Source organism: Antrostomus carolinensis, unplaced genomic scaffold (genome assembly GCF_000700745.2).
Source record: "Antrostomus carolinensis isolate BGI_N321 unplaced genomic scaffold, ASM70074v2 scaffold22267, whole genome shotgun sequence".
Classification (NCBI taxonomy): domain Eukaryota; kingdom Metazoa; phylum Chordata; class Aves; order Caprimulgiformes; family Caprimulgidae; genus Antrostomus; species Antrostomus carolinensis.
Genome location: NW_010329789.1, coordinates 1 through 10959, shown reverse-complemented (window position 1 = coordinate 10959; position 10959 = coordinate 1). Strand labels below are relative to the sequence as shown.

The 10959-nt window shown below is 39.7% G+C and overlaps 1 protein-coding gene across 2 annotated transcripts; it reads right to left on the bottom strand.

Moving 5' to 3' along the window:
• Positions 1 to 8076: 8076 nt before the first annotated feature.
• Positions 8077 to 10953, bottom strand: TPRKB (TP53RK binding protein). Of its 2 annotated transcripts, none has more exons than XM_010172718.1 (4): positions 10807 to 10953; positions 9474 to 9596; positions 9003 to 9179; positions 8077 to 8181 (listed from the first exon to the last, which is right to left on the bottom strand). In XM_010172718.1, exons 1-4 carry the CDS (start codon positions 10945 to 10947, stop codon positions 8095 to 8097), a joined length of 528 nt encoding a protein of 175 aa, XP_010171020.1. In that variant the 5' UTR covers positions 10948 to 10953; the 3' UTR covers positions 8077 to 8094. The 2 variants fall into 2 exon arrangements, with proteins under 2 accessions (XP_010171020.1, XP_028941971.1); XM_029086138.1 differs by having other exon boundaries at positions 8095 to 8181; positions 10906 to 10947.
• Between the last annotated feature and the right edge of the window lie 6 nt (positions 10954 to 10959).

Here is a 10959-nt window from a genome sequence, read left to right as displayed (position 1 = left end):
ATCATGTAATGCACAACTTCTGGGAGACCTGCATTGGCACAACCTCTTGTTAATTATGGTTCCAGGTGGTCAGGGAAGAAAAGGATGTATGTGACTTGTTACTAACCCTAAATGTCTAAATGTTTTCTTTTGTGCTGATGTCATGATTTAACCTCAGATGGCTATTAAGCACCACACAGCCACTTGCTCACTTCCCCCAAGAGGGATAGGGGAGAGAATCGAAATAAACATGTAAAACTCATGGGTGAGATAAAGGCAGTTTAATAGGACAGAAAAGGAAGGGGAAATAATAATAATAATACACAAAACAAGTGATGCACGATACAATTGCTTGCCACTCACTAACCAATGCCCAGCCAACCCCTGAGCTGCAGTGTCCCTTGGCCAACTCCTCCCAGTTTATATAATGGGCATGACATTATATAGTATGGAATACTCCTTTGGCTCATTTGGGTCAGCTGTCCTGGCTGTGTCCCCTCACAAATTCTTGTGCCCCCCCAGCCTCCACTGGCAGGGCAGCATGAAAAGCTAAAAAGTCCTTGCCTTAGTATAAACACTTCTCAGCAACTAAATCATCAGTGTGTTACCAACATTCTCATCCTAAATCCAAAACACAGCACTATACCAGCTACTAGGAAGAAAATTAGCTTTTTTTCCAGCCCAAACCAGGACAGCTGATAAACTGCTTATTGAATATGACTGGTTTATAGTCAGGTAAGTCAAAAGATTATTAAAGAAGGCATCTACTCTTTAATAAAAATATTTGAATGTTAAAGCACGTCTGAGTGATGGTGGCTTGAAATTTCACTCCAGGAAAGTTAAACCAAATTACATTTGTAGAAAGGAAGTAAGTTTTGCCCCAAAATAGCATGTGATCTAATATAAAGTAGTTCTAAGTTACAGCTCATCCTGCGTTTTTCATCACCAGCACCCTCCATCTGTGCATTACTTGTGTTGCTATGAATTTGGCAACATTTTAGCAACAAGCTACTGTTTATAAGAAGGGATCCCAGCAGCTAAAAGAAGCCAGTCGTTGGGATTACTCATTACTCGCCTTGTGAGCTGCTCCAGGGAATTTCTTGAAGAACTATGTCAAAATCAGCTTTAGAAAACAAATAATCTGGAATTTTGACTGATATATATATATCAAGCACTCCCAGATTAGTGTTGGTCAAGTTTGTGGGCTTGGAAGAAAGATTGCTTTTTGTGGTACTGAGTGAAGATTTTCCTCTTTTGTGCAAGGAAACAAAAGGATAAAAAAAGCCTTTTTCCTCTCTGCAGGAAGAAATCTGACGCATTGGGAACTCAGTCACCAAGACACCATGAATGCCTCCAGGAGGTAAGCTGCGCATACTGCATTCCCCTCAGCTAGGAATGGGAAAGCAAAATACTGGCAGGGAGATTATTCCTCTCATGATCTTGCGTTGTGCTGGCAGATGATCATGAATTGGGTTACTTGATTTGCAGTTACGCAGGACAGAAGGTAGCCTTTGTCCTGATATGAATGTTAAATTTGTATTTCTAATTCTACAACTACTTTCTGTAAAATCTCAGCTGCAGAACTTCAGTTTTATTGATGAATTACCTTTGCAGATTGCACTTCTTAGTCCTTCATTTTTAACAAATCAGTTTTGACAGCTCTCTTCCAAGTGTGCATAAATATATAAATATAATTTGGGTTTAAAAGCTCTTTATTCATAAGCTGTATCTGCAGTAATATTTTTGGTAACTCCTACTCTTCTGTGATAACAGCAGGAACATGTATGAACCAAAGCTGCAATACATCTAATACTTCTCAGACCCCTTCCTAAGTTACATGAAAATCACAAGCCGATTGATTTGCCTTTTGGCATTCCAGTTGAGATGGAATTGTGGACATTCAATGTTTTTTTCTCTTAAAAAAAAAAAAAAAAAAAAAAAAAAAAAAAAAGCAGGTCCACTGGGACTTAGCAGACAATTAGACAATTTTCAGTGGAGATAACAATAACTGGAGGTCAGTTACCACAGGCTAACACTTCTACTTTCAAACCATTTGGGAAAGGTGGCAAAGAAATCTAAAATGTTACTCCAGAGAATCCTGCAGTTATGCTTTGTGTAGTTACTCCTGTTTGTCTAATGAATACCTTGACACATACTGCTGAGGAAAGTCTCCTCTGAAAAGGAGAGATAGAAACACGTTATCAGAGCAGGATGGGACGCTGACATAGCACATGCTGTGCTTATTCCCATGGATTAAAGCTTTGGAAACGGGTAATTTTTTTTAAACCCTGCCACTTTCATAATACTGCAAAATGAAAGGGTATGTTTTTTCTCATACAACTCATCTGTCTCAACAGTGAAGAGTAAGAGCACTGTGTGTCCTCGATCAAGCCCCTACCCAGTCTCTCTGCCTGTCAGTGGGAGAGAAATACCAAATGTCTGGTAAATGTTTTGCATTTCCAATTATGGAAATTACTTTATTAGCGGCATACAGTTTGAAGAGATCTTTCCCAAATCTAGTCAGTGATGCAGTGCACACTCTGCACTTCATTATAAACACCACTAACTGTTAATAAAAAAAGAGTCATTTTTAATCTTAATCTTGCTTTTTGTTATGGCAGGATACACTGTCTCCGTGCTCACAGACAGAAAACCAACGGGAACAGAAGTGAGAACTGGCACAGTGCCTCTGGGTTCAAGCACCAGCAAGGAGATGATCTTGCTACAGTCCACACCCTTTACGCAGTGATTGTCATGATCCTTCTAATGGCAATCTGGGGAGCCTGGTCCAGAAAGGATTCTTCCTTATAGCAGCAATATGCTTTCTTTGTCAAATATTTAAAGGAATATCTGTGTTAATTATCCATACCCAGGAGGTACAAAAAAATGGTCTCAGCATATTACAGTGTACTTGAAACTGCTTAAACTGTTGCTACTTGTGGAACTGAATCTGTGAAGCAATTTAATAGGGAAAGTACAGAACATGACTTTGTGAATAACATATACGTGTTTGCACTGTACATGTTTATATTACGCTTCACATGTATATGAAACTTACTTTAAGCACAATATGCTAGCTGGAAGAAGAGGTCATCTTATGTTTTTATTGGTCAATATTTTGTTTATTGACCCCAGCTTTCCATTTTTTAACTTAAATTGTCCAGTCTCTGCCTCTGCTAAGATTACCTGTCCCAGTCCATGGTAAACATACACTATAAGCAGGCAAATAATCTGCCATGTCACAACATAGGAAAAAAAAATCAATAAACCTAGATATCCTGCAAGCAAAGGAAGACCTCTGAACAAGACAAATTCTCATCTCCATTGCTGAAGAGAGTTTATATGGGACTTTATATGCATCTGCATTTTTAACTTATGGTAATACCTTTGTAAACTCAGGAATAAAACCATGAAATACACTGTATTTATAAGCATCCTTTGTTGCAGAACCATCTGGCTTGTTCTTCAATCGTGTACCAATATATTTAATTAATCTTCAAGCACTGCTTGCTTTTCCATAATTCACCAGTACCTCATGGCAGTACTAACCTCTACATACACCCGCTCATCCTTAATGGGGGGCATTCCAGACTCCCACTTTTTCAGAGAAGAAACTCCACTCAGAAAACCTTTAAGCTTTCTGGAAATACAGCCAGTTGGCAGTCTCTGTTAAAGTCTGTTAATTGTATGGTTGCCTACTCCTGATGAGCTCAGGCTAATGGACTGGCAGCCCTGAGGGGCAGTGGCTGTTGGGAACAATAGTCCAAGCCTTTGGAGCTTAAACCCAAATTTCAGCATTGCCTAAACTAACAAACAGTATCTTAATAAACTTAGAACTGCAAGACATTTTGAATACTTAGGAATGGATAGATACATGTTTGTAATTATGTACTTCTAAGTATCGTATACTCCATTTTGGTATCCATCCATCATCAGGAAGGGTACATAAACAGAAATGTTTCTGAGATCTACATGGTGTACCTCCAGGAGTGTTGACAAAGCACAGTGTAGCACAAAGACACCCATGTCAGCTCTCAACAGGCGGGTGTGGGTGCTGGAATCAGTGTTCCTGTATCTATGCAGCACTCCACCAGCCTCACCCTACTCAGGCAAACACCCTTGTTAAGGTACCACCTCTTCATGCTTTAACACGGGAGCAAAGCTTTGATGATGCTCTCTGAAGAACAGTGCACAAAGGAATAATATTAATAATAAAAAATATTATTAGTGCATTAGATATATTGTCATAGGACATAGGGACCCCAGTCATAAACCATATAGCATGGACTAGTATTAGAAGTGAAAGCAAAAGGATGGTCCCTCCCTTGTAAAACGTACTGTTGACATACACGGGAAGAGAGAGGGATTTTGACATTCTGAGAGTACTACCAAAAACCCCAGGTGATTGGGGTTGTGTGACAGGCAATGGCCTCAGCGCACTGGAAACTGACCATCATCAAGGCTTTTGCAGGAGAGGGAGTTTTGACAAGGGGTCAGAGAGTGGTACTGAATAATCATTTATTTTGAAAATGATGAAGGGAGTTTCCCCTAGCTGAAGGAGGCACAGAAGGAGCCTGAAGCTGCTGCTTCGAAAACACAAGGCAAGAAGGTAAGCTTAGGCTTACAGGAGACCAATGTGAACTGTGAAGGGCTTTGGAAGTAAAAACAGACAGGTAGAAGCATCTGCGGATGACAGAAGAGAGGAAGTCCATGAACAGAGCTGAGGAAGGGGGCACACTTGATGGTGAGGGGAATTCACTCCCAGAACTGGTCACCAACAGCTAATGTGAACTTGTCCTTTGCTTAAGATTTTGTGAATCAGACTAGGCTGATTTACTGATTTAGACTAATCAATTAGGCTATTAGTTCTAACATACGTAGCTTTTAGAAACACGTGTTTTACTAATACCAAACACACAGTTCAAAGATGCACAGGCTGCAGCTCATAAATTGAGCTGCCAGATCAGTGAATTGGCATTGCTTGTGCTGCCACATTCATCACGGCGGCCTGTGATGTGACTGCAGAGCACTCAGGAGTCATCCTGATGCAAGGCAGCCGACCCTCTGCTTCTCTGCCTGCAGAACCTCTGATTGTCCCTTTCACATCACTGTGAGATTGGCTATGTGCCAAAATATTCTTCCCCCCAACCATGAGATGGGCACATGTTTGGACACACACCACACCTGCCTAAGCTGAAAGCTTGGGAACCATCATAAAACAGCAATAACCCGCTGGCTTTACTGCATATTACAAAGTCATTGTAAAAGGCAGCTTTGTACAGTCTGTTTCTTGCTTGCCCTGTCTCCTCCCCCAGTAAGAAACCCATATATTGCAAAGCACTCAAGCAGGAAAGCGAGTTCTGTGTGGAATGAGGCTTTAGTCATTGCCTTTTAGAAGAACAGGCTGCTGGTTTCACTCATTTTTTTTCATTTACACAATGTTAAAAAGGCAGCACAGGCCAAAAAAAAAGACAAACCAACCCCAATGACCATTCCACCTAAAAAAGAAAAGCTAGAACAACTGACAACTGACCATACATCATACTTTTGGATTTAGTTGTTAAATTTATGTATCCTGCAGGTATAATCCTGCCTCTGAAGCACTGGAGATCCAAATAAGGTAGTGAAAACGCTTCAGGTTCCTCTTTTTCACCTTATGATAGAGGAGATGAGATATGAACATTCAGAAGAGACAGCAGCAGAACATTACATGTTTCCAAAAACCTGTCTTTTTTTCCTTAAACTTTTGCTTTGCTGGAAAACAGCAATGGTTGATTTAACAGTAACATTATAGATCCAAATTTACTAATTTTTAATGTGCTCAGAAAGTCAAGTGTAACTTCGCAGAGTCAACAAAATCTACATTTATTACCAGTTTTTGTAAGTAATTTGTTTAACTGGGATAATGCAACTAGGACTGGGGGAAAACTATGGTCTTGCAGGGCAATGGCATAGTCTTCACTGCCAACAGACTCAAAACCATTTGCCTGACTCAATGATACTATGGAGGCTTCATTCAGCTCCCAAAATAATTTCCAGTAAATCCACCCATGAAAATAGTTTGGGTTTCACAGTAAATTTAAATTTCATAATTTAACTCATGTCAGTAGTAACAAACTATTTACTGGCTCTACACCAATGAAGACACAAATTAGAAACTGGGATCCAAAGTTTGGAACTTGTCTATCAATTGTTATGCAATGATCTTTTTATTAATATTTCTCCTCTATTAAACAGACCGGACTGATGTTTTCTACATATTCAAAAAAGGCTGTGGTTTAAGCATACCTGTCTGCTGTTATTTTAAGCTACCAAAAACAATGTCAGCAGTTCAGCCAGCAAGTCTGATATACTCCATGTACCAACTGGACTGTCAGAAAAGCAAAACAAGTCTTTTATTTTCCGTGGTCATTCTCTCATGCTTATGTTATGCACATTTTATTTCAAAAGACTCAAGCCCTTCCAAACTCAATTTTTTACTACTGCTTCACATTTCCCTTTAAAGAAGTTGATACATTCTGTAAAACCATCTTTAAATCAAGAAATCAGCACAGCCATTTCTCATGAATACTTTTTTTTATAAACATTGTAATTCCCTTGGTAAGTATATTGCCATTGATTTGGTTGGTAAGAAAAGGATGGTATTAGTACTACTGTGTTTTAATTGAGGGAAGAATTAACTAAAATCCAAATGCAAAACAGAAGCTAGGGATTTCCATATTAAATACAGAAACTATTAGGACAATATTAGGACAATATTAGGTATGTCAGTTTGCTGGTCTGTTTACTCTAGTGGATAACATTGCAACTCTAACTCAGACTTGCCTCTCCCCCCAAAAATATATTTTGTTTTGCCAAATATTGTGTCTAAGAATCTGGGGCATATTCTTCCAAATATCTTGTAAGTATACAAATTGTAATGCCTCAGAGAACATTAGGGAAAAAAAAAACCAAAACAAACAATGCAGACAGCTATAGTTTTATCTATGTCCCAGAAAAACAATACAGCACAACAATAATAAACAGTATGGATTTCTAATAATTAGGACAGTAATTTTTCTTAAACAGGATGCCTGCAAATGATTAAACAATATTCACGCAGGGCTGTTTGACCTGGTACCTATTGGAAATCAATATTCTTTTTAGTTCCCTTTGATGGCCTTTCCTAACTGGTGCAACAAAACGAGTTGAAGAAACTTTTCAGAACGCTATGTAAGCTATTATTGACAACTTAAGTGAATAAATCTATGGTGCAAATTTATCTGTGAATTCCGCACCTGGATCCAGGCCCTAGGAAGTCAGCATCACATAATTCAGTGTTAGAAAGTAAAAGCACCCTTCATTATCCTTTAACACCAACACTGAAGTACCACAGCAGCACACCAGCACCTCAGCAGTAGGCTGCCTCTGATATCAGATTGTCAGGTGCTAACACAACCACAGCATCATCCATACAGACCTTATTCATTGCTCTGCCCACCCCTGATGCCCCCGCTCCACACTGCCCCCACCACTGCCTGCCATGGTGCCCCTGCCACCCCTTCCTGATCCCAAAGGGTGGGCAGTGACTCTACCCCATTAGCAGAAAGAAGGAGGTGCTGCTGGTAGTTTATGGAAACTTTCCTTTTTCTAGTCCACCAGCAATACTTTGTGTCACAGAGACAACTTTTCCAGCAGTAGCATCGTTACAGGTCATCATCCATCACGGTGCCAAAACAAAACAAATCGGGGGAGGGCTAGTAAAAATTATTTCCGATGTTTGAATCCTACCTGGGACTAGCAACACGTGATGAAAGAGAAAATTAAGTACAGATTTCCAAGCCTTCTGTTTATGATCAACTTAAGGTACTGGCAAAAGTGATTGTTTTTCTTGTTAAGAAAATGGACAGAAACACGAATGGGAAATTCTGCTTTGCACAGCAGAATTGCTCTTCGTGCTTAGAACACAGCTCAGATTAGCCCCATATCCAAGCTTGCTCACTCCTGGTTAAAAAGATGTCATCAAACTACTCAGTACTACACCACTTTCTCTGAAATGCAGGATGAATTGCAGTGAAGTGTTTTGACATCTTAAAAAGACCACTTTTTCCTTTAAAAAAATTTATTTCCACATTTTCATAAAACATCCTTTGTTGACATTCTGCAAACAATACTATCCAATAAGGTGCCATTTTTTTCTTCCTGAGGAGTAACTTTGTACATCTGCAGAAAAAAAGAACAAGAAAAACACAAAATCTGTATAAGAAAGAAAAAAATTGATCACATAGTTTCTAAAAATATGTACACAAGAAAAGATTTCCCCCTCTGCCCCACTGTTTACTTTGGAAATTCCTATTTTGTTGTGACTGCAAGACAAAATTGGGACTGAGGAACCAAGCAAATTCTGAAACTGCTAGACATAAAGGAAAGCTAAGAAACTGAATGACAGCAGCACCTTTAGCTCCACATGTTATCTGCTGTGTCTCCCATCATTACTTTGACGGACGTGATCAAGATGATTTAAGTGACTTGAATTTTATCAAGTGGAACACATATGCTTCAAGATGCCTATCTAGCATATGGTAATCTGGTAAGAGCCCACGCGCCTTAACACAGCTCCTAGCAGCTTATCAACACATTTTTATTTTAGCTGCCCATGCTGGGACTATTTATATGCTTAAGATTACGAAACTGTTCAGGACTGAAAATTTATTTTTAATTAAATGGATGTTTGCCTGAGAAAACAGGAAGCAAAAGTGCCTGAGTGGTAGGCAGCAATCTGGAATTTATTTTTATGTTCCAACTTCCTGACAATGTTAAGAATTTGAAGACTTAAAATTTGTGATGCCAGGGTGTGCCAACTATAACTTTTTTCCAGAGTAAAAAAGTTATAAGAACAAAACAATCAAGTTTCACTTAAAGCAAGTTTCCAGTCATGATAAAGAAACACAAACCCTAAGTTAATTATGTCAATTTACATTTAATCAGACAACTAAATAAATTATCCCTCTTCCCTATGCCAGTCATCTATTTTGAGTACATACCTTTTTAACTTTGTCAGTGTCTGTTAGCTGGGGGAGTTCATCTAAAGAAACCTGTTGGCCTTCTACCTGAGATGCTATATCTTCCAGATTTACATTTTTGTCTCCGTCCACAACCACAACAATGAGTACTGCTGTGTCACTGTCTGAAATGCCAAACTTCTTAAATGCATCTGAAATCTAAGAAAAGATGAAAAATACCAAATACTGAGTCACTTTCTCACTACATATAAGCAACCTTTTCAGTTAATGAGTTAAATAAACCAAGAGTATAAATTGACACGTTTTACATTAATGGAATTCTGATGAACTACAAGAGATAACAACATGTTAGTGTCATTAAAAATAACAGTAACTTCTATTAGCAGCCAGGTAAACAGTTAAGTGAATATGTATATTTAGTTTGGCTCCATGGATCTTAGCAAGCTTCTCTGATAAAAAAGAGACAGAAGACATTTGTTCAGTAAATCTTACATTGTTGTTTGGTGAAAGGCTGAAAATAATTTCTGCATAGAGAGTTCTGGTCTTCATTTTACCTATCTTGTGTAGATGAACTGCTTTGTTGGCCGCCACAAGAATCTGAAAAGGATCTACAATCTGTAAAACACAACAGAATAAGTTAAACAGAAATTTAACATACTATTTTGAAAAAATCCCGCCCACTTAATTTTGATAGCCTAAGTCTGCAATCGTAGAAGTGAGCAAAACAGTATTCTGCTAATTATATTAGCAATTCTTGCTCTTCCAAAGTCAATGTGATTATTTCCTGCATAGGGTAATACTTGACATAAAGATTACACTCAATCAGGTTACTGAAATATTTTGAAAAAAGAATCACATTAATAAATCTTCTGTCAGTAAATTAAGGACAAGGACCTACTGGAGCAAGTCCAGAGGAGGGCCATGAGGATGATCCAAGGGCTGGAGCACCTCGCCTATGAGGACAGGCTGAGAGAGTTGGGGCTGTTCAGCCTGAAGAAAAGAAGACTCTGGGGAGACCTTCTAGTGGCCTTCCAGTACCTGAAGGGGCTCCAGGAAGGCTGGGGAGGGACTTTTGACAAATGCAGGGAGTGACAGAACAAGGGGTAATGGCTTTAAACTGGAAGAGGGTAGATTTAGATTAGATATTAGAAAGAAAGTCTTCACAGTGAGGGTGGTGAGACACTGGAACAGGTTGCCCAGAGAAGCTGTGGATGCTCCTCCCTGGAAGTGTTCAAGGCCAGGTTGGATGAGGCTTTGAGCAACCTGGTCTAGTGGAAGGTGTCCCTGCTGATGGCAGGGGGGCTGGAACTAGATGATCTTTAATGTCCCTTCCAGGTCATACCATTCTATGATTCTATGAAATTGCCACATTACTCTTTTTTCTTTCCCCCCTAACTACTGTTTTGCTAATTCAAACAAAAATTACTAGATTCAGAAACTAGTTATAGGTTTAAATGGGAGCAAAGGTTCCAAATTGTAGATTTTTGACAGCATTCAGCAATTAGGACTACATTTTACAGACAGAGTAGATTTAAACAGCTCCACCAAGTCGGATGCAAAGTGAATCAAGGCAACAATTGTTTTGGCCCATCCTGCCAAGGCTCCTCCTTTTACACAGACGAATCCCGACACTGTACAGCACTGTAGTGAAATCCAAAGAGGGGCATTCGCGCAGAGAAAGCAAAGTACATGTAGAGCAACTCGTGTGAGGGGGATTAGAAAGAAGCACAGGTGGTTTCTCACACCGTTCCCACAGAGAGGGATTTCCACGCTGCCGGCACTCCTGTAACGCAGAGCAAACGGGAGGACCGAGGCATTCGCTCACCATCGCAGGGTTTATCAGTGCTCCCTCAATGGCTCCTTCCATGGCCTTTTTTCGAAGCGCAGCGGCATTTCTGACGCGGTTGAAGAGGAGGAGGGTGACGCTGCGCTCGGGGAACAGCTCCAGCCGGTGCGTTAGGTGCATCCTCAGGGACGG